The sequence below is a fragment of the Takifugu rubripes genome, chromosome 14 (assembly GCF_901000725.2).
Source record: "Takifugu rubripes chromosome 14, fTakRub1.2, whole genome shotgun sequence".
Taxonomy (NCBI): domain Eukaryota; kingdom Metazoa; phylum Chordata; class Actinopteri; order Tetraodontiformes; family Tetraodontidae; genus Takifugu; species Takifugu rubripes.
Window position 1 is genome coordinate 5,899,274 of NC_042298.1, and position 22,197 is coordinate 5,921,470.

At 47.8% G+C, this 22,197-nt stretch overlaps 2 protein-coding genes across 4 annotated transcripts; one reads left to right on the forward strand and one right to left on the reverse strand.

Moving 5' to 3' along the window:
- The first annotated feature begins 438 nt into the window (after positions 1-438).
- Positions 439-9,357, forward strand: fgf18a (fibroblast growth factor 18a). Of its 2 annotated transcripts, XM_011610551.2 has the most exons (6): positions 439-1,934; positions 5,101-5,140; positions 5,257-5,437; positions 7,519-7,625; positions 7,734-7,920; positions 8,294-9,357. In XM_011610551.2, exons 1-6 carry the CDS (start codon positions 1,903-1,905, stop codon positions 8,305-8,307), a joined length of 561 nt encoding a protein of 186 aa, XP_011608853.1. In that variant the 5' UTR covers positions 439-1,902; the 3' UTR covers positions 8,308-9,357. The 2 variants fall into 2 exon arrangements, with proteins under 2 accessions (XP_011608853.1, XP_011608852.1); XM_011610550.2 differs by having other exon boundaries at positions 7,734-9,357.
- A 1,986-nt stretch (positions 9,358-11,343) lies between these two features.
- Positions 11,344-21,975, reverse strand: fbxw11a (F-box and WD repeat domain containing 11a). Of its 2 annotated transcripts, XM_029847084.1 has the most exons (14): positions 21,811-21,975; positions 19,606-19,710; positions 18,494-18,562; positions 17,545-17,764; positions 17,282-17,468; positions 17,092-17,182; positions 16,543-16,680; positions 16,105-16,223; positions 14,004-14,253; positions 13,189-13,307; positions 12,972-13,082; positions 12,810-12,888; positions 12,569-12,733; positions 11,344-12,466 (listed from the first exon to the last, which is right to left on the reverse strand). In XM_029847084.1, the coding sequence occupies exons 1-13, from the start codon at positions 21,847-21,849 to the stop codon at positions 12,572-12,574; spliced, it is 1,689 nt and encodes a 562-aa protein (XP_029702944.1). In that variant the 5' UTR covers positions 21,850-21,975; the 3' UTR covers positions 11,344-12,466; positions 12,569-12,571. The 2 variants fall into 2 exon arrangements, with proteins under 2 accessions (XP_029702944.1, XP_003970304.1); XM_003970255.3 differs by lacking the exon at positions 19,606-19,710 and having other exon boundaries at positions 21,811-21,973.
- Between the last annotated feature and the right edge of the window lie 222 nt (positions 21,976-22,197).

The window sequence follows — 22,197 nt, forward strand, 5'->3', positions numbered from 1 at the left end:
TTGTCTAAAATAGTAGCACAAGAAATCAGTTCTGATCTTCAAAAATCGCATTTCTGGGAAGGAATGAATGCCAGTCGATACAATGACATCATTCAAATTGTTTCCAGTGCACTTTATTTGTCAGGAATTCAAACTGAACATTGAAACAAGGGAGAATAACGCAAACAAGAAAGGCCCGATGCGGGAGAAAAAGTTGCTTTTGCGTTGTTGAAACGAAATCGCCTAATATGCGTAAAGATATTAAACGGGGCTGAATATAATTTTAGACGAAAGTTGGGTCGGCATCGTATAGCTCTGACTAATCCCCATTTTGATCCAATAAGTGTGCGTGTGCGTGTGTGCGAGGGAGAGAGAGAGGGAGAGAGAGCGAGAGGAGGGAGGGAGGAGAGGGAGGGAGGGAGGATTGATCTGCGTCTGTTAAAATCTTGTTCTGGTTTTTCTTGGAGTGAGGTCTGTGCCTGCCGACGCGCCTCTCCTGTGCAGCCCCCTTCATGAAAGCTTTTTATGGAAGGAAACCTCGGATTTTTGTGTAAGAAGATCTGCAGAGCGCCAGATGAGTGGATAAAAGCGACTACACTTTTGCCTTGCGTTTGTTCCTAGAGAAAGAAGCGGGGATGCAGTTTTAAGTGTGGAAAGGACGGCGCAGGTTGAGGGATTCGGTGTGACTACTTCTTTTTACACTGCGGAACTTTTTACTCTTCTTCGTCGAGCTCCCCTCGTCCTGCACGACAGGCTCGCTTTTCTCGGAACAGGGAGACTTTCCTCTGGTCCACCACCACCACCCCCCCGCCCCACCACCCTCGTCAGACAAACTGCTTAAACTTTCTAAGTCTACGAAAATAAATAAGAAGATCAGATTGCATTTTCCCCTTAAAACATTCTGGGGGTGATGTCATCGTGCTGTGTTTTGGCTGGTATTGTGTCGAGAGGGCGCAGGGAGAACCGCTGCAGCCAGGAGGGAACCAGCGGTTGAGGCGAGCGGGGAAGTCCGGAAAATCAGGTGCAAAGTGCGGTTGTTATTTCCTCGCTGTGTCGCGGGTGGCTGAGTCCGCCACCCAGTCACAGCTGTTCCCCAGCCTCCCCAGCCGCCCCCTCCCTCTTCTTTTTCCTCATGTAGAATCTTCTCCCTCTCCCATTGAGCAGTCTCCCTCTGAACTGGACCGCGCCAGGGCGGCTCTGCCTCTCTGTCGGACACTGCTGGTCCTTGTCACCTGAGCCACAGGCTGTGCGGGGCGCAGTCATGACCGAGGCCGTCTTGCATTCTTCTGCGCCGGCAGATCCCCCTTGTCTAGCTCGCCATTTGCTCCATCAGACAGCCCAGGTAGCGCACGTCCAAAAGGTTCTGTTTGTCGCCTGCTAGGAATAACACTCCTGTCTAGGCTGGGACTACAGTGCCCCTCTTTTTTTTTTATATCACCTCATTTACCCCAGAAAGCTCTTTTTGAATCAGAAGTCTGCACTGACTACACGCGCATTGGATTACGCACGCCCGACATCAGTCTACAGGGCCGAGACTCTATCTGAGAGGTTGACTGGGTTGGCCTATCCGTGACACGTGAGCGCGCTTTCACCTGTTCCTCTCCTTGTCGGGGACGCGCATCCAGCGAAGCCCTCACCTTTTCTCGCTGTCTCCCCCCGCCCCCCCGCCAGTCTGGACAGCTGTTAGGGGTTGCCCCGCGGTCATAGCGGCGCGGGTAGAGCGGCCTCGCATCCCTCGTGCAGCCACAGGCGGGGAACCGGGGCACACCGCTGCCGATGCCAACGGGACTGTGCGCTGACTCTTGGACTCCGCACTTCCAGTGGATTAAAAACACAGACAGAAGCTATCCGGACTGTCGGACTGGCTCAGACCGAGCGAGGAGACTGTCTCTCGGCCAAGTTCCATAGTGGAGGGGGGAAGCGATGTGGTCCCTTCTTTCCACGCTGACCGTATTGTAAGTTATCTTTTTATCATACGATAACAAGGCCCTTCAATCTTAGCCTATTCTCTGAATGTTTAACCAAGGTCCACATAGACCTGGCTGCAGATGAATATGATAGGAGGGTTGCAGCGTCTCCTGATTACAGCCCTCCTCATCACCCCTCAGAAAACAGGCCACCGAGGGCCCTATTTTGATTGGCTGAGGGCTCAGGGTCACCGGGTCAGATTCGGGGTCCTGTTTCTCATAAAAGGTGCCATAAACCATCTGCACACTTCAGAGATGAGACAACGCTTTAGAAAACACCATTTCCACAGCTCCAGAGGCTATCAACCCACCTCCCGATCAAAAACGCAGAGTCAAATCGCACCAACTTTATCAAAAAAAGTGACAATATCAAATTTCAGATAGGGGGAAAGCGGGATAGAATTTGCCCATTCAAGGTGTGTCTTTAAAGTTCGGGGGATTTCTTTTTCCTTTGTTTTTGCCGGCTGCACTTCGACCAGATGGCAGTCATCTCCAAATACTTTTCATTCCTCACACAAGCTGGACAGGGTGTGTGTTGCTGTTGCGCTCCTCTCTTCATCCGTGCCTTCCTTTCAGTGTCTGCGCCCACCGAGCTGCATACATCTGTCTCCCAGCTTTGTAAATTCTAGCCAGTGCATTTGTTCAGACTGAAACATAAATAAGATAATGTTCCAGGTCACGCTGTTTGCATTGAAAACGTGCGGTGATATGCGTTGCCATAGCACATTTATCAGAGTGGAAACCTCTATTTTCACATGCTGTAGGTTTAGCGGGGAGAAAAGTCGGAGCTTTGCCACAGCAACCTGTTACAGCCCTCCATCTTTCCCACCCGTTGCTCCACAGTAGGCCCCATTACTGCTGATCCCACTCACACACCCACCGGCTTAACCGCTCTTCTTCGCCGAGGCCTGCTGCCGAACATCTGAGGCTTTTTTCTTTTACGTTGCGCCGAAGCCCACTGCTCTAGTGTTGGCCTACCACGTTAACCGCCGCTACACACAGCTGAAACCACCGTTCTGAGCTAACTCCCACCAGGCCAACCACTCTCGCTCCACGCTGCTGCCCAGAGCTGAGGCCCGCTAGACTAACCGCAGCCTCCATATGGAAGATCTGCTGGGACGCAGGTTTATGATGTCAGACCCTTGCTTGCTTTGGCGGCCGGCCAAGGCGCACCGGGCTTTCCCTCTCTTCCATAGCTCCTTCTGTCTTTACTCTCCTCGACTTCTCCTCTGCGCTCTCTTATTTTCTCCTTTTCTCATCCCTCCCCCGCCTGGCCGTTCCCCGTCTCCTTCTTTCCTCTCCTTTTTCTCTCTATGGCTGGCATAATATGGAGTGTCTGTGGTTTTTGTGGGAGCGGGGGAATCCAGTGCCGAGGCACTTTTCCTGCAGCGTCCTCGGCTACAGTGCAGCTGTGGTGTTTTAACAGCTGAGAGTCCTCACAATGCAGGGCGCACTCGGGAGTTTTCGTTTGCGCAGGCAAAATCTGAGGGCCAACGCTCGGCGGCAGTACCTGGGATACGTGCGCGTCGGGGAGATGGAGTCGGGGGCCAAGACAGGAGCCGCTATGACGCAAATGTTGACAAAGAGAGAAAGGAAGCAGGATGGTATTTATGGTAGCCTGGAGGTGGTGACATGTCCCTCACAGTGTGCATAACGTCAAACCCCTCCCCTCTTATTTCCATTATTTGTCTTTTTGTCTACTTCTCACGCCACAGCACATTCTGCGGTTACGCGTCTGTCTCTCGTTTGGCGGCCTTTTCTCCCCAGACCTTCCAGACGTAATGCAGGTCTTTATTGAAGCTCCTTGCACCTTCTCACATCTGTGCATCTGCCGGCTCCCTCTGGATTTACCTCCCTTATCATCTGTCGACCCTCACCTGCTTCATCGTCCTCATCCTCTCTTCAGTCCCACATCACCTTCTCCCGTTCTCTTTGTGCAGGTCCCGGTCTGCCTCGGTCTCCTGTTCACTATCTCCTTCTCTCAGCAGCACGTATGTCTTTGCTTTGGCCCAGCTGTCAGCTGCCCGCTCCTCCTGTACACACACACACGTGTGCACACACACCTACACATCTGTGTACATGCCCATGACAGTGCGGAGGAGTCGCTAGGCAAACTCCCAACATAAAGGAAGATGGGAGGCAGGGAAGCCGAGGAGAAAGGTGGAGTGAAGGGCTAGATAAGGTGAAGGAGAGCGATAAAGGGCGAACAACAGGGCAGAAAGTGAGAGAAGAGGCATGCAGAAAGATAGCAAAAGATGAGGTGGGGAAAGACTAAATTCATAGAATGTCTTTCCAGCCCACACACCCGGCGCTGGGCTTCTCCGCCGCAAATTTAGAGCGGTTCAAGGACTGCCAGAGGCGAATTTAAGCAACACCATCACTCCCTTGCTAAAGCTCTAAATAACATTTGATACATCCAAGTTCAAGGTCTAAATTTCAATTAAGCAATGTGGAAAGTATTCCGAAGCTAAGTGTATGGTTTCACTCTGAAACGTCCAGATCTGCTGAGCAATAAATATCCCATGTTGAAGTTTTATATGGATGATTTACATTAGCCTGCACGCTACATTGCCGGCGTCGGTCCCGCTACAGATCGACTTTCCTCGCCCTTTATTAACTCGGCTTCAAACGTATTCATAGAATCTCTAAATGTTTCCACAGTTTGCGGCTCTGTCCACACCTGTAGCCCAGCACAGCTGTCTACATACACGCGCCGCCAAATGAGCCTGCACATTTCCTTAGATGTACGAACCATAACACCTTCTAGTTGTCTTGGCGTGTTTGCCATTTCGCTGCAGTCCAGCCGGGTCATTTGGAGGCCAGATTTTTGGTGCGCGAAAGTCGTGAACGGGGTCAGAATGTGGGGCTTGAACAGAAAGCTGGTAGCGGAACAGTAAACACGGCTCTGGGTGTTGTCCGTCTGCTGATCCCGGTACATCTGTTAGTCGCTGGCGTTGCTGAGGCGGCCGCACACCCGGCCGGAGTAATCGCCCAATAAGGAAAAGGGATGCTGAACAGAAAGAACAACAGAGAAGAAAGAAATGGAAATGATGCTGTCACGCATGGACTTTCCAATACGCAGTGTTCCTTACATAAATTACAGATGAGTTTAAAGACACAGACGCTCATCTGTTTCTTGTGTTTTTTTTAACAGATGTATCCAGATGTTGCTGGTGATGTGCAATCCATTACAGGTGAGAGTCTGGATGCGTGGCCGAGAGCGGGCCGACAGTAGAAAAAGACAAGTTGTTTAGTCTTCCCGAGGCCGTGCACGACTCCCTGACTCTCCGGTATGTGCGCGCCTCTCCAGCAGGTGCTCGGTGTGGATGGGGTGAACTTCAGCGTGCACGTAGAGAACCAGACGCAGGTGCGAGACACCATGAGTCGGCGGCACCACCGGGTCTACCAACTGTACAGCCGAACCAGCGGCAAACACGTGCAAGTGCTGGGCCGTAAAATCAGCGCCCGGGGAGAAGATGGAGACAAATATGGTAAGCCATATACATTATATGTAGGGGAGGCAAACAGGTGCTTCACCTGGAGGCGTAGAGACCTAAAGGTCGATGGGTTCATGGCTGAATGGAGACAGAATGCTTATTCTTTCTCTCTCTCTCTCACACACACACACACACACACACATGCCCCCGGGCTTTGGCAGAGGGGCACTGCAGCTTGTCATCTGAGAACAAAAACGAATCGACTGGCTGCTGACTGGATGATTTGAGGGAGAGAGAGTGTAAGTTTGTAGCAGAAGCCTGGCAGGTAGATTGTTCAAGTGTTAGAAACTCATCTGTGCTATTGATCCCTCCATTGATTCCTCACCCTCCCTCGTTGTCTCCCTTGGATTTAAAACAGCAGGCTTCCGCTTCCTCCCTACCCGACCCCAAGCGTCCCCGCCACCTCCCTCCCTCCCCCACCGCCATTTCCTATGCATCACATTTCCCTGTCTGTAATGACGTCCGGCCCATCCTCGACAGCCCCGCACACACAGTCGACGGACAAAAGAGCTCACCCTTATGTTGATGGCACCGGCAGCCACTCTGAAACACACCGAGCCGCGCGCGGAGGGATAAATGCAAAGGTCCGTTTGTTCTCCGACAAACACCTGACCTGCCGTGGCAACGGGGGCATCGCACAAAGGAGCGGAGAACAGAGGAGGCAGATAAAGCGCAGAAACGGGAGGGCGCCGAGGTACAGATGTGAAGGAGCCGAGGGAAGATGAGAGGAGAGTTGGGGGAAGAGAGGAAGAGTGAAAGAGGGAGGGATGTATTGATTTCTCTTGACCCCTTTGTTGACTAAGGTCACGTAGAAACCATTTTAGGAATTTATTTTTAAACAGGCACCAGCGCGCTCTGACGATGTGTAGCTGATAAAACCGCAGCGGATGGATGAACACACATGCACCTGCAAACGTGCACGCACACGCGCGCACTCCTAAAACAACACTATCGCAGACATTCAGTCTGAGAGTTTGCGCTGCTCCTTTTTTATGAGGGCCATTCGTGGTCAGAGGCCTCACATCTACGTGTGTGACCGAATTTATCTGATGACCATCTATCCTGCCCGAGACGTTTATATCTGCCGGTGATTTATCCGCGCCTTTAATTGGAACTATGAATCTTCCGTCTGTTTCACTACGGATGTCTTATCGGCCTTGAAAGGAAACCATATTTAATGGTGGCTGGTAATCTCCGCAATTAGTGTCACGCTACTCGACAGCGGTTTTGTTCTGGTAAGCTTTTTTTGTGGTCTAGCAAAGTGCGCTAGCCTAAAGCCACATTCACACATGTTGCCTTTCCCAGTAATGCTCCATCTTTTTCCTCTGGAAGGAATCATGTCCTGTGTGACCGATACCCCGGAACTATTTTCTGGGAAATTGACACCGGAAACTTTCCACCTCAACATCGAATTTAACGGGGAATTAGCAGTATTGTGAATGAAAGCAGGTTCATTACAGGGACTCTTTGTCTTTTCCCCCGATCGTGTGTGGAATATGCTTTTGGGATTCGCAACAGATGAGAAAATGTCTCCCCTTGTGTTGTGTATTGATTTTGGGTCGAGGAGATCTCGGGCCACTGTATCTTATTCCTTCTGGAGCGCACCATGAATACCAGGCACATTATTCCCCCCACTGCAGCACATCCCAGCTAACCTATTACAGATATGACCACGTCATGTGTGAATGTGCCCGAGACTAGAACCAAGGAGCATGTGTGAATGGTTAAAAATCACATCTGCTGCTGATAATGTACATTGGGAACTACTGTGTGTTCCACTATGCATAAAGATTTATTTAAAGACTGAAGCATCATAGTTTCCCTCTGGTGGTAGGTTCCATTACGTATATATTGTAAGGGGATAAGTCCACATTTGGCAGCTGTTTGAAATTTAGGTGAGGGCTCATGCCGGGGCTGCACTCACCTGTCTCTGCTGTGCAGACACCGGCTAGGAAGGGACAGGTGGCTTCAGTTTTGCACATTGGAAGGATGTAGCATGTGTCATTTGGTTTCTACTTTAGTGGAAATCCTGTGATTCTAATGTCTGTCTGTCCCTCTGTTTGTCCCTTCACAAGCCCAGCTTGTAGTGGAGGCCGACACCTTTGGTAGCCAGGTGAGAATCCGCGGCAAAGAAACCAATTTCTACCTTTGCATGAACAATCGTGGCAAGCTAGTGGGAATGGTAAGACTTTAGAGGCACATTTATGAGCCCCGATTCCCAGTTTTTCAGCCTCCTGACAAGTCTGTCTCTCTCTTCTGTCGTGTCCCTGTGGTTTCTTTGCTCTCCCAGACGGCCAATAATCGAAGTGAAGACTGTGTTTTTGTGGAGAAGGTTCTGGAGAACAACTACACAGCTCTGATGTCAGCGCGCTACGCGGACTACTACGTGGGCTTCACTAAAAAAGGCCGCCCTCGACGGGGCCGCAAGATGCTACCCAATGAGCGGGATGTACACTTCATGAAGCGCTTCCCACCTGGTGAGCAGCCCAACCTCACCACACCCTTCCGCTTCACCACCGTCAGTAAGCGGGGAAAGAGGGTGCGTGCTACTGGGCCCCGCTAGTATTGGCTAACGCTAGCACCCACCGTCTTGTCTCCCAAGGCCTTGACCTGAGCCCGTCATGGGCTAACTTCTGTTGCACATGAATGGACACCTCTCATTGTTGGGACAAACATTGACCAGAATCTTGATGAATCATTAAAGGGGTTTAGCTTTACTCTTAATTTGCCACTAAAGTCTCCTCCACTCGTAAGTGATCATTCTGAGTTATCTGTCTCTGACTGGGCCAGTTTAACCATTACTGGTCCATCACTGGAACCTCTAAGGATTTTGTCTCCTTTCCGACATAGGCCAGACACACTGACAGGAAAACTGGAAGGCTGACAGAGATCCAAGCTCAACAAAGTCCTTTATTCCACAACCTCACAAACCACAAGGACTTCAAGTCTCCTGTTCTGGACCAGCTGGACATTATCAAGTATGGAATTACAACTGGACCAAACACAGGTGTGAAAGACTGACAAGCCAGTGGGTGCTTAGCCGTTGAATAAGGGGAAAACAGGAAGGACGAGACAGGACAAGGCAAAGGGACAGAATGATCTGTTCAGATTAAACGGACTAATAATGAACTGTTGACATGTGACGCACTTATTTGTCTCTCTCTGAGACAGTTGGATGAATGGAGGAGTGAATGGTCAAATGAGTCACATGCCGAATAAAAGTCTGCTCATCAGAAGAGGAGGCCACGTCTAGAGAGTGTGCATTTGTGTGCGTGGTGTGTGTGTGAACCAAAAACAATGAAGCTGGATCTCAAGGGACAACAAAAAAAGGGACCAACAGGTCTTTGCCTGGACCTGTGATGACTCGCCGCAGGGAGCCAAGATCTAAGGAAGTAGAATGTATTCGAAACCAAGCTGCACCAAAAACAGCTAGCAAGCTACCGCTAACCAAACCAGCAACGGACCAAAGACAACAGGAGACCCTCACTGCCACTTTTCCCGATGGCCTCCACCATCCTCGCGGACATTACACCCTCATCTTATAAGAGCAGAGGGCAGCGAGCTCTGGGGCGGGCCTGACAGGGAAGGTGCGTCGTCAGCTGGCATTGCTATGGAAACGACCCGGGGGGAGGACTGTGCTCCCCCCCTGAGACAGCGTGGATACAGAATGCTGCTACCAGGACATTCAGTGGAACAAACCAAAGTCTCACGCGTACACACAGGAGAAAAACTATTAAAGGGAACAATTTATTGAAAGTTCTATATATTATATATGAAAGAAGACAAAACAACCTAAATAAGCAACTTTACTATGATGGTTACTATAATAATTATGACAAAAAAATTATTTCATTTATTTATTTCAGCTCTGTGTGCAGCAGTCTTTCTCGACTCAGTAAACCTTACAGAAACATTCCCTGTGTCTCCGAGCCTCTTTCGACCCCATCTTCCTGTTTCATGAATACGTTGGAATACGTGGGAAAACACCAGGGTACTCCAGTGATCTGGAAGCTGTAGCGAAGAAAGGACGTGGTTATTTTGGGATGGTGCGGTGGTGACACTTGACCCTCAGCAAGAAGGTCGCCTCGGTATCTCCTCCACACGTATATTCCTATACATCAAACCCTGTAGCTCATTATTTATCATTATAGATGCAGGTCACGGCTGCCCGTGCATATATCAGTAGATTAGTAGCTGGTCAGGTCTCCAGGCTCATCCTCGGCTCCTCTGGTTACTTCTCAAGGCGTGACGTTAGAAACGCCGTTTCACCCATGCAACGCATGAAAATAAAAGAGATTTCCAAAGCCGACGTGCTGTCAGAATGCGGACGGATTCACAGATTCCGCGGCCGTTACAGACCCCTTCGGCGCGTTCTGAATGATGGGAGCTCCAGCTATTGTGCAAAAACCACCGCTCGGCCCCGCGTTTGAAAGTTGGGACATGAACACGCGGCGTGAGGGATCGGGCCGAATATTGGAAGGGAAGCAGGCAGCGGTGAGACAGTTCCATGGCTGCTTCTTCTCTCCTCTATCCTGCTCTCAGCACCCCCACCCCTCCTCCTCCTCCTCCTCCCCTTTCCTTCCCCATCCTAGCAGGAGGTCAATGAAGAGATGTCGCTGCCAAATGACCCAATCATGCCAGCAGACACAAACAGCTGACTCAGAGGGGAAAAGGGCTGCACCGGAGGATTCCTTTTGCAAGACAGCAGGAATCTGTGTTGGAGGTGGGTGGTATGAGGAGGAGACAGAGGGGTGGGGTGGGATAAAGGAGACACAGTAAGGGGGTGCAGGGGTGAGCTGCTCATTTCTGGAACATTGTTCCAGTTCCACTCGGGAATGATGGAAATATTCCGCGGCGCCAAACCCAGAGTGGAAGGTGTATGGTAATCATGTCGGGGAAGGAATGCCAAATATGTGCGTGAGAACGGAGCTGTGACCTGAGAGCTGTAGGAATTATGGGCCAAAATCCCACAGACCCAGAGGAAGCACACACACCCATATCCAACACACATACACATCATACTGCAGCATACACTCATGGTGCTCCACCAAACACAGACCCATCCAACATTCACTTATTCCTAGAATTTAAGGTATTCCACCAAACAAAAATGGGAATTTCTGAAAACTGCCTGACCCTGCCTGCTAAACCAACTCCCCTTCTTCTATCTCACGGAGACGTTGAACAATAAGCAGACCGTCGGGTTAGTCAGATGTCTGCCGCAAAAACATCACTTTCAATGTCTCATGCGCATCCTCCTTCACGGTTAGTGGCTCCAGGACCGAGAATGTGATCCACTCCAACACGTTATTCAGACAAAACCTGGCTTCCCAACAGAGAGCAACTGTCATGAACAGATCACTGTGGTAAATAGATGAGTGTGTACCGCCCCCTGGCGGCCAACACGTTCCGCAGGTTTGATGCCAAATCCTGGACCATTTGGTTTTCATTAAGCAACTTTCAAGCCAAAACTGGAACAAGTGACAAGCAGAATTTTATTCAGAGCACATATCTTCAACAGTCTCCTCCAATTCAAATTCCTGAGACTGCACCAGAATTGAACCGGTTCTTCCTTGGTCCGTTCCCAATCCGCCAGCCAAGATCCACCCAGTGAGTTCTTGCATAATTCAGATCACAAACACCAGATCACAACACAAGCTCGCTGGAAGTTTATGCACTGGTCCCGCTGGGGGGGGGGCTACAACTGTTCTAATTATTCTCATCTTTTGTTTCATGTGTTGCAAAGCCACTCGAGCTGAGCAAAAACAGAGTTAATAACTTTAAATAGTGAGAATCTCTGGCTCCACTGATGGTATTAATGCTCTAAATAAAACACACACACACACACACACACACACACACACACACACACACACACACACACACTACAGTTGGCTGAACACCACCAGTCATGTACTTTATTCACAATAAGGTCATTTTCTTCTTTAAAAAATCATTTTAATATACAACACAATTTGACAAGACAACTCCGTTTACAGCTAAATTTGAGCCTTTGAGTTCCAGCTTCTCTCATAACCAAAGCAAGCACGTACATGATGGAGAGAAAGATGGAGTGAAAGGGACAGATGAAGACTAAGTTAGAGGAAAGAATAAAGGGAGAGAAAGAGAGAGGACTACGTTTAGTATGATTTTTGTACTAAGAACCAAAATACTCAAAAAAAGAGAGAAAACAACAGTAATAAAAAACAGTAAGAAAGATGATTTAAGAGAAAATAAGCAGAGGTGTGCCAGGACGCTGTATCCTTGGCAACCTGACATGCATGTCTGTTCAACGTTTCTGCTCTGTTCTGCTGTTTCACAAGTCCACGCACACAGACCCAAGCAAAGTTGAGCGTGCGCCGGCCCCAAGCACGTGTGCATCTCTGGGGTTTAGAGGGGAGGAGGAAGAGATGGGACGGCCAGCAATGAGGGGGAGCAAGGAGGTCCTCCCCACATCCACTGCATCCATCTCCAGTCCTTCCCCCTTCGTGAGAGCTGAGTAAAGAGTCTCTGTCTCCCGCATCACAGCTCCAGTCATCCTCTGTCCAACTGTGCCACTCTCTGTGTGTGCAGTATATATAAATATATATAGATTTATATCTAGAAGCAATTCCTCTGGAAACTGTTTTTGGCAGGAAATAAACCGAGTGAAGTTGTTTGTTCTATCGAGGGGGGGACAAGAGCTTGTGACTTACATTATTTCTATGTTAATACTGTACTTTACAAAACATAAATAAGCAGTAGGTGAACGTTCTGGGACAATCGTGTCATTTCTGGAGTTGGGAATCATCGTCGGTGTTGACCTTTGGGTGCAAATGTGTGTGAGTGCGAGTCATTGACAAGCAACGGGCACAAGCTCGAGAGTCCGTCACAACAGGCGAGGAGCAGGAGGAGGCCGAGGCAAGGTGGACAGAGAGATGACGAGGATAAAAGAAGAAGAGATAGGCTCCGTTCTGTGATGGATGCAGCATCACCCAATCAGCCCAGGGCTCCTCCAAAAAAAGGTGAGGGAGGTGGCGCCACCTGTGGGTGAAGGGGAGCAGAAGAACCTGCAATCAGACCAGGGTCTGACTGACTAGAAACACATTCACAAGTGTTTTGGACAGATAGCTGTAGCGTTTGTACCTGCTATCTAGTAATATACGTGTAGGTGCGGGAGGGAGACCGCCCCTCTGGCTGGCCATTGGTTGAGACGTTCAGGAAATCCCAGATCAGAATGGTGTCGTCGTGAGAACTGCTGATGATCTGAAACTCATCAAACTGAAGACGAAACACTCGTCCAGAATGCTCCTGGAGGAGGGAAGACTTTATTCCTTAAAAAGGTCAATCAAAAATAAAATCCAACTCAAACAGCAGTGCCTCTCACCACTAGAGTGCGCAGACATAATGTGCTGGCAGGTGCTCGGGGGTCCAACGCTGCCTGAAGATCCCAGACCTTAATCTTACTGCAGATGGAACAAAAGACAACTGTGTGAAGCACAAAAACCGTATGTGTGAGTGCACAAAGAGGTGTGTGTGCATGACTGACCCATCATAAGCGCCGCTGACAATCCTTTTGTTGTCGAAGCGGATGCAACGCACAAGCTCCTCGTGACCTTCCAGGACTCGCAAACACGCCCCGCACTCAATGTCCCATAACCTGCCGTATGTTATGATAATGAAGAACATCCCTCAAATCAGTCACGTGTTAGAAAAGGCGTTTTTGGTGCGACGATCCGACTCTGAAGTCCTCTTTATTCACGTACCGGATTGTGTTGTCTGAGGAGCCACTGACCACCAGACGATCTCTGTACTGTAGACAGGCGATGCCCCGTTTGTGACCGTTTAGTGTTCGCACAAATTCACATGTGCTGGTGCTCCATACCTAAATGTGGCCAAGGGGGAAAAAAACCCGAAAACTTCAAACAGTGGCCTGTATTTATTCTCACAAACACATTACGATATGGTAACATTTCTCCACGACATCAAGAATATTTGATTTCTGGCCGGTCCTGGTTTTTATTTTGGAGATATCAGCTCTCACGCTCTGTCTTTACTCAAATATAATAGAACTAAATGACAGCTGGCTTGATGTGGGCAGTTTCATGCAGGAGCAATTTTCCTTTCTTACCAAAGTAAAACTTAGTGCAGCACAGAAAGACGTTTTTACTCAGGACATGAGCTTTATTCTTATGACAGGACCAGATGTTAGCATTGAAATGAGCCAGCTTAGGTCGCTAGCTTCTCATCAAAGCGCAGATTTGCATCTCGTTCCATTTGTTGACCGGGCGGCTCCTTGAGTAACTGAGTCATGACTTCTGGAAAGAGGTATTGCTGTTGACCTTTTAAATGTATTGGAACAGGTGCAATTTAGACCCATTATGTTTGACAAATGGCAGAAATCTTTAAATATTTGAGCTAACTATGACAACGAAATAACAAAAGTGAGTAGAAAATAGGTAGACTCTTGGTTTGGAAATATGGCTGCTCTTTCTAGGAAATTATTCCACCGACATGAAAAAAAAAAATTCTTCTGGGAAGACTTTAAATCAGCTTGATGCGTTTTATGAATTTCTGTTACCTTGATGGTGCGGTCCCCTGAGGCAGACACAATATATTTGTCATCAAAGTCAACCACGTTTACAGCAGCCCGGTGTCCCACAAGGACGCGGCGTAGGCTGATGTCGGTCGGCGAGGCCATGTCCCAGACGGCGATGGAGCGGTCCTTGGAGCAGGTGACCATCAGGCCATTTGCGAAGCGTAGATGAAGAACTGCCTCGTTGTGGTGAATCAGTGTGTTCAGTACCTCGCCCGTCGTCACCTCCCAAACTCTGCCGAAGAGGAGAGTGACAGGATGGAGGTGAAGGGGGGTAAGAACAGAACATAAAAGGGGAGAACAAGGTGGGCCAGGAAAAAAGAAAAAGTGTGAGCACAGAATGAGATACAAGGGTAGGAGGAGGACGTGGAGGGAAAAGAAAGGAAACTCAAATTACATTTATTTAATTCAGAATTGAATGGGTTTGCAGCCCCGAGCTGTTGGACATTTGGACTCTAAAGCTGAACTCACTGGAAAAGCTGACAAGCAAACCTACAAACAAAATGACCGTCAAACTGTTGCTAAGGAAGTGAAGTCACATTTTCCCTGGACACGGCCCAGCAAATATGGCGGATGTGTGGCGTAATAAGTGAATTAATGCTGAGCTTGTGTGTGTGGCAGCCAGACAAGTGTCAATGTAGGCACACAGCCAGACTGTTAAGTAAGCACAATAAAATACATCCCACCATTTCCACCAACAGGAAACTTAAGTTAGGCTTGAAAGTTTGCATACACGTGTGTAAATTAAGTGCTTGATGGCACTCCTGGGTTCTACGCCGTCCCACAACTCTCATTTTGATGTGGCGCAATAGGAGAAACACGGTTGACCAAAACACCCATAAAACATTGTTGTGTAATCAATCATGGCCATTTAAAAGTGTTTTTAACCAGATCTTCAGAGAAAAGTTGTCACAAATGCTAAAAGCCACCAAAGTGTGGGGATCATCTCTGGATTCTTAATACAAAGCTACCAGTCATCAGGCGGGGCTTCCTGTGTTGCAACTGGAGAATGTTTTTAAGCCAGAATGAACATAAGAGAAATCTGGACTTGGAGAACCTGGAGACTGACGAAGAAATGAGTCCGTGCCAATAAAAACAGCAGGGAAAGTTTATCTGCACCGATTCCATGGACACAAACAGCCAGAGGCCTGTGGGTGACTGATACGGTGCATTCAAACAACAGAAATCATTAATGACGCTTTATTTGTGCGGGTGTGCAGAGTGTCACGTTCAGCTCACTGCTGCACTATAAAAAGGGAAGTTGAGGCAGATACTGGAACTTACGGAAGACTGATTGAGAAAAAAAGAGAAGGCAGATTTTTTTTTCTCCACCATGCAAGTCAAAATGTGGTAGCAGAGAAATAATTTCCCTTTTAGCTCACCAACAGAGCGTAGATATCAGTATTAGGACTTGAAGAGAGTGTGCGTATTACATGACACTGAGGTTAGCTTCCGATTTGTATATGGCAGAATTGGTAAGAGAAAATAAACCCATGATACTGTTCCTTTACCAAATGGTCATTTATCATTTAGCACAAGGTGGCTCAGAAGAGAAAAAAGTCAGGGAAATGTTTCATTTTTGCTCTCAACAGGATGATTTAACTGCCAAATTGGAAGCTAATTTCAGCGCCTCGTTTTACACCATCTCCTCAAGGTCCTAATACTGATAACTGTGTTTATCAGCTTAAAAAGGAAGCATTTCTTGGTTACTGAAGCCAAGTCAGAAGAATACTTTCACCTGCACTGCATTTTGTAGCAGCCAGTGTTCTGTTATTAGTCTAAAAAGGTGGATTTTTCTCAACATCACATTTTTAAATTGATATTTTACCTTTTTTCCCCCTCTACAAATTTTCTTTAAGTGCACGATGAATAAATTAAAAATCTACCTCCTCTTGTGTTTTTTTTTCTCAGAGATGGCCCCAATTCTCATCCGTAGCAACTAGAGATACACAGCAGGTGTTGAAACAATAAAACCTTTTCTATTTTAAGTACTTGGTGATCATGTTTAACTGGTGTGTTACTGGGTGAGAGTTTTGGCCGGAGCATCTTGAAAACCACGCTTGTACGCTGGCTGTGTGTTCTGTACCTGACAGTGGAGTCAGAAGACCCGGTAACGATGACCCTGTCGTCATACTGCAGACACAATACTGAGCCTGTGTGCCCAGTCAGAATCTTCAGACACTCCAGGCTCTGTTTATCCCAGATCTATCAAAAAGAAGCAGACATAGAAGGAAGCAAACGGAGTGAGACACACTGGTCACTAGCAACAGAGGACGACAGAAAACAAGAGGTCTGCGAAAGGTAATAAATGTGGGTCATGGTGAGAACGGCCTATTCTCTCAGCGGTGTTTCTGCTCCATTTACCCTCACTGTTCTGAACATTCAGCTCTTTTCTGGTTGTGGCAGTCTCCACAGCAATATGCACACTCCTTCAGCTTTTGTACCAAGTGGCTACATCATTTCATTCCTGTGCCTTCGTGTCAACTTCAATAGAGTAACCCTGGTTTACTTATGACACACATACCTTAATTGAATTGTCCCTAAGGCCACTGATGATCTTGTCATCGTCATATTGGAGACAGTAAACTCCTTTACTATTTTCTGAGCGACACTGAATCCTCTGCAAGTTGTGTCTTCCACACCGCCAATTCGCTTCAATAGTCTGGAAGAAAAACAGACGACGACATCAAACACCAGAAGCGGTGCGATGGTGCAAAATAGTCAATCAAGTTACATAATGGTATTAGAGCCGACACAGATGGGCGCACAAGTGAGGTGGAAAGTGGTGATGAGGCTGCATTTCACATTACTGGATGGCATTAACTAGAAGCATTATGGTTTTTCTGGGATAGAGACACATTCAAGTGCAGGTTATATTTAAAAACACAGAAACAGATTCACATTCTGCTCATTCATTATTTTCTTTATCAAAACCTGCGCATTTAATTCAGATTCTGTTTTATTTAGGCCACAAAGACCCGAACGCTTTTAAAATAACTGATGACGCCATAACGAAGGCTGCACAAAGGTAGAAACTGGTCAGTGGGTGCTGACCAGTTCTCTGGGGGCGTACCTCTATGTCCTGAATAATCTTGGGATACAGTGAGTGATAGTAAGAGTTGGGTGGGACTTCTGCTGTGCGGTTCTTGAAGAGATATTTCTCCCTGGAAAAATAAGCATAATGACAGGTGTGTGTGTGTGTGTGTGTGTGTGTGTGTGTGAACATTCATTGTGCTTCTGTGTGAAAATTACTCTGCTCTTACCATTGGTGTCTCTCGGATAGGCCTTTCCAGAGCGGGTCGGTGCGCACCATTCGCTCAATGAGCTTCTTCCACAGCATCCCCTCGGAGATGACCCTCTGCCACTCCTTACACACCAGTTCTGCTGAGCATAGGGAGCGAGCGTCCAGGAAAGACAAGATATTCTCTGCTATATGGTCCAAGCCTTGGGCTGAAAGGGAGAAAAGAAAAACGGTGTATAAGATGTCAACTGGTTGGGTGTTGTTCGCAGTGGATTGTATTTTTACCTGGCAACGCAGTGATGAAGTCCCTCTGCAGCATGGGTTTGAGGTAGGAGTTTATGTGGCCGTGCTGGTAGTGGCACATACGGGAAATCAGGCGCTCAACAAACTCCACCTGGTCGGCCTCCGACCACTGGTCAAAGAGGGTGATGCAGTGTTCCTTCTCCTTCTCATAGTTTCCTTGCGACGGTCGCTTACGGGAGCCCACTACAGGACCGTTAGTATGCTGCAAAGACCAGCACATGTCAACAGAGTTAGAAGAGTTATCTGGCTTTACATTAAAAAGAAAAGAAGTTTAACATCTGAAATCTTGCCCCTCAATGTAATCAGGAGATCAGAATAAAAGCTGTAGATGGACAAAAAACACCTTACAGAAGGTAAAATCTTACTTAAACTTGGCAAATAGATATGACCATGTTTGTATAGGAGGTGGCAAAAGAGGCACTGATCCAGCAGAGGATGAACGACACCATGTTTTCACCGGCAGCAACAACAAAGTGGCGGTGAGGCGGCCCGTGGTCAAATGGTGCAGAATGAGTAATTATAGGAGCAGGAACTCCCACATGGAGCCTCCTGCTAACTTCTGATTGCATCTCAGAGAGAGAGAGAGATGGTCAGACTGCTGAAATCTGCTGGTGGTGCCTGCTTCCAGTGTGGGCGCAGAACACATGGTCTGCCTCCAGATTAAACCTGGCACAGGGAGAGATGATAAAAATCCCTCTGCATCTGATTCTGTCGGTGTGTATCACCATCGTCTTGCTCGTGGGAAAAGCACGACTCTTGTTGCCTGGTCCTATGGTGTTTGGACAACCCATAAAGCATGTAGAAACCCACCCCAAGCTCTATCTCTGCATCTACCTCAGCCTTATGTTGTTTTATTCTTAACAAAACCAAAACATGTGTGAGTATCACAGTTCATGTGTCTGTCTGACATGGAGTTCAGGTAAATGCCAACCTTCAGAACCGTGTTTTTCTTTGGCGACAGGTCGTCCACGAGGTTTTGCGACTCCATTCCTGACGTGTTCTATGAAAACAGAAGAAGAGGTGATTGGTTTTTATTGCATTCTGTTGAGCTCTTTCTTTAAAAAGGCAAAGTAAAGGCAACTGAGTGGACGGCGCGAGAAACGAGTGCCACAAACAGCCAGGGAAGGGCGGCCTTCGTGAGTTCTGAGGCGTGCACACATGTATGGAGCGGAAAACAAACCCCACAACAAAAAGAATCCATTTGCTGCGTGTCTGTGATGCGGGCTAAATGTCTGGACAGGAAATTAAACTGCAGCAGCATCTTAGGTATGTCACTGGCTGCAGCTGGGCCATGACTAATGAAAGTAGGAATCAGAGCGTGGTCTCACCACACACAGAGGAGAGGATTTTATGGTTACACTACTTGTTTTCGGGGATACTTAGATGTTCTAAACACTGCTCTGAAGCTGTACACTGGCACGGTCAATGATTCACTTTATCACGATTTTATATTAACATTATGGCAATAGAAATGTGATCCAAAAACAACCTTTGACACCAATTAGGCGGGCATACCTACCTATCAAACACAGAACTATTGATTATTGAATCACACAAACACACAAACAATTAAAACACCCAAGTATTGAGTTTTCACTTAAAGCGTAAATGATTTTGAATCACCCAGACAGTAAACGGTAAACGGGTAACGGGACCAAAGCAGACGGCACAGGGAGCCAAAACGGGCTTACTGCTTTGGATGATCATGCACAGCAAAGCAGATAGAAATAAAGACACAGACAGAGAGGTTTGGCCAAGCAGGCATGCACGCTCCCCGCCTCTCGGAGCCTAAAGAGCCCCACTGTTTCAAGCAGAGTTTGAGGGGACACCAGAGAACAACCCAAGAGCAATGTGCTTCAGACAGGGAGGGAAAGACAGTGTTCCGTCAGGAAGCGGGACGGTGAAGGGGCGAATGTGCCCACCACGAGGTGGGACGAGGAGTCGTGTAGAGTGGGCAAATAATAACGGTGGTGATGGAATGCTCAGGAGAGAAGGGGAGGGAGAGGAGGAGAAGCAGCAGAATTAAGAGGAGAGAGGCAGAACCTGGTTGTGAGCCCGGGTGGAGGGGATGCTCTGCAGGCACCTGAGTGCACACAAACTCTCAGCCACCGAGGAGCAGCCCAGCCAGAGCGAGCGAGGCACAGAGCACTGTGTGAAAGAGAGAGAGAGGAAGGGAGGAAGGGAGGAGAACCGAGTGGACAGGGTGAGGGAGGGAGAGGAAAGGAAGAGCGAAAGAGCAGAGATGAGAAGTGAAGGGAAAGTCGAGGAGGGTTGGTGACGGAAACCAAATGCGGTGAATCAGTGAGTGGGGAGATGAATGGAAGGGCGGGTGGATGGAAGTGGGGAGGCAGTGGGAAGTCGCATGCAGGGAAATGTGGAAGGTTTCAAATAATGGCAGGATGGAGAAATAAGGTACGGGTTGAGATTGACAGGGGGTTGGTGTGTAACCATCAAAAGTGAGGAGAGAAAAGAAGGGGGGGGTGGGGATAGTAAGGGGAAAAACCAGTATTAGAGCTACACACACATTGGCACAGTGAGCGAGGAACACACACTCCTTCACACACAGGTTACAGACCCATAAACATACACACAAAAGCATTATTAGACATGAACTGGGTGAGGGTAGGTACAGAACAGGGATGGGCACCGACTATTGATCTATCAGGAGCCCCCACCTGCCATCTTCATTCATTTGGGGATAGTCAATAACACGGGGGCGATGCATTTATGTATATAGAAACATATACATATATATATTGACATCACACAACCCAGAAAAAAGTGAAAACCATGACAGGCCTAAGAAGTATAAGAAACTAGCAAAAGTGTTTAATAAATGAATTATATCTATTATTTTATTTGATGCAAAGGTGTGAAATTATGATGTCAAGTATATATTATTTAAGGATCACATGCTCATGGTATTTAATATCAAAGAAACCCCTAAACATTTATTTGCTAGGTATTTACACCTCAAGCACATTTACACTGTATCATTATTTTAATTGCAGGCCAAATTGGTTATTATAAGATTTGAGGAAATCAAGAGATTTATTCAAAATTGAAGATTACACGCAACTAAATTGTTAAGAACCATCAATTTAAAAAGATGGAGACACGGTCGTTTTAGGTCCACTTTACTCGTCTTTACTGTAGACAAACCAGCCCACGGTACATTATTTAAATGAAAGGCGAAATAAAGAGATCTTTTTAACAAATCGTCTAGGTTTTGGAAACCAACATACATACACCTGCTTCAGAAGGCAAGAATAAATACTAGAGTGTCATTTGTAGCCACTATGCATTGATCATTTCAGGAGGAAATAATTCACTTTACCCGCACCTTAAATGAACAGCCTGCTTAACAATGGTACCGTTAAGTCGTTGGCCCAGGTTAGGACTGAACAACCGAACTATTATCGCTGCAGTGGCTACACCAAAAATAAATCCAGTAAAAGTTAGCCCCACGGACTGGCAGATTCGGTCACCTCTCTTTGTGCGGGCGAACTATACTTAATTGTGATTTTTGATCACGATTTTTTTGGACTATTTTGAGGATCGAATGCTTTGGTACAACGTCTTTGCCACATATAGTTAGCGTCTTAGCGCTGTAGCTACTAAGCGTTTGCTACCCTGCTAATCGTGATAACGCTAAGTGAAAGAAGAGCACTACACTTCCTTCTACGCACTTAGATAAATGTAAACAGACAACCCCGTCGTTATGATTCACATCCACCCCTTTGTAATATATAACGTGCTCGGCTCTTCCTCACATTTACTGCCATGTGTGTTGGGTTTACGCGAACAAGTTGATGTATCACACTCGAAATTGTAGGTTGCTCGCTGCGTTCTAGCTCACGTTAGCCGAGTGGCTAGACAGGGCCCAGTTAAAGTGGCGCAGCGTCACCGCAGTGAACGATGCCCCGAGAATCCTCGCCGCTCCTCGGCACCAACTCCCCGCCGTGTGCCTAATACAGGCAACACAATGCGCATAGCCTCCGCTTCATCTCAACATACAGGGCTTGTTTACCAATATGACCATCACCATAAGAGGCACTCTCGGCAAAATTAACGATGATTTCAGGCCCTCCCTCTGATTTCTGGTGCCCCCTCCTTTCTCCGCCACCGCTCCTAACAAGCCGCTTCAGCCCGTTCCTGCCGTCGACTGAAACCTTCGTCGCTTCTGCGATATATGCGTGACACTGGTCACAGTGAATGGTAACGATGCCACGAAGCAACGCGCCTTACCATCAGCTCCAACGTTTTGTCCTCCATCTCCGGTTCCATGTTGACGATCCCCCCCGAAACTCGCTATGAAAATGGAAACCCAGCCCTGCGTCGGCGGCCCGCAAATGCGGAGACGTCATACATTTCGCTTTAACACACAGCTCTGGTAGGGCAGTGTCATACGGGGGGGGTGGGGGGATGGTAATGGCCCTGCTATGAACGAGCGCAGCGATTGGACGGATTTCGCCAAGGGAGGCGGGGCTTCAGGTCTTCGTAACTTGCTGATTGGCTGAGCGTGCTACCAAGGCTTTCCACGGTTACACCCCCAAACAAAAAGGCAAATGGAAGAAGGTGCTGTTGCTATCCTGAAGGGTGCGCTTACGCCAAACCAATCAACCGCACACCCGC

What these genes read in the sequence shown, in the direction of transcription:
- fgf18a (XM_011610550.2), top strand. Translation starts at nt 1,903, where the DNA reads ATGTGGTCCCTTCTTTCCACGCTGACCGTATT. An exon ending in CTTTCCACGCTGACCGTATT is followed by an intron (nt 1,935 to 5,100) that starts GTAAGTTATCTT and finishes TTTTTTTAACAG; the next exon opens with ATGTATCCAGATGTTGCTGG. An exon ending in AGAAGATGGAGACAAATATG is followed by an intron (nt 5,438 to 7,518) that starts GTAAGCCATATA and finishes TCCCTTCACAAG; the next exon opens with CCCAGCTTGTAGTGGAGGCC.
- fbxw11a (XM_029847084.1), bottom strand. Translation starts at nt 21,849, where the DNA reads ATGGAACCGGAGATGGAGGACAAAACGTTGGAGCTGATG. An exon ending in TCTTCTGACTCCACTGTCAG is followed by an intron (nt 14,254 to 16,104) that starts GTACAGAACACA and finishes CCTCTTCGGCAG; the next exon opens with AGTTTGGGAGGTGACGACGG. An exon ending in TATGTCTGCGCACTCTAGTG is followed by an intron (nt 12,734 to 12,809) that starts GTGAGAGGCACT and finishes TCCCTCCTCCAG; the next exon opens with GAGCATTCTGGACGAGTGTT.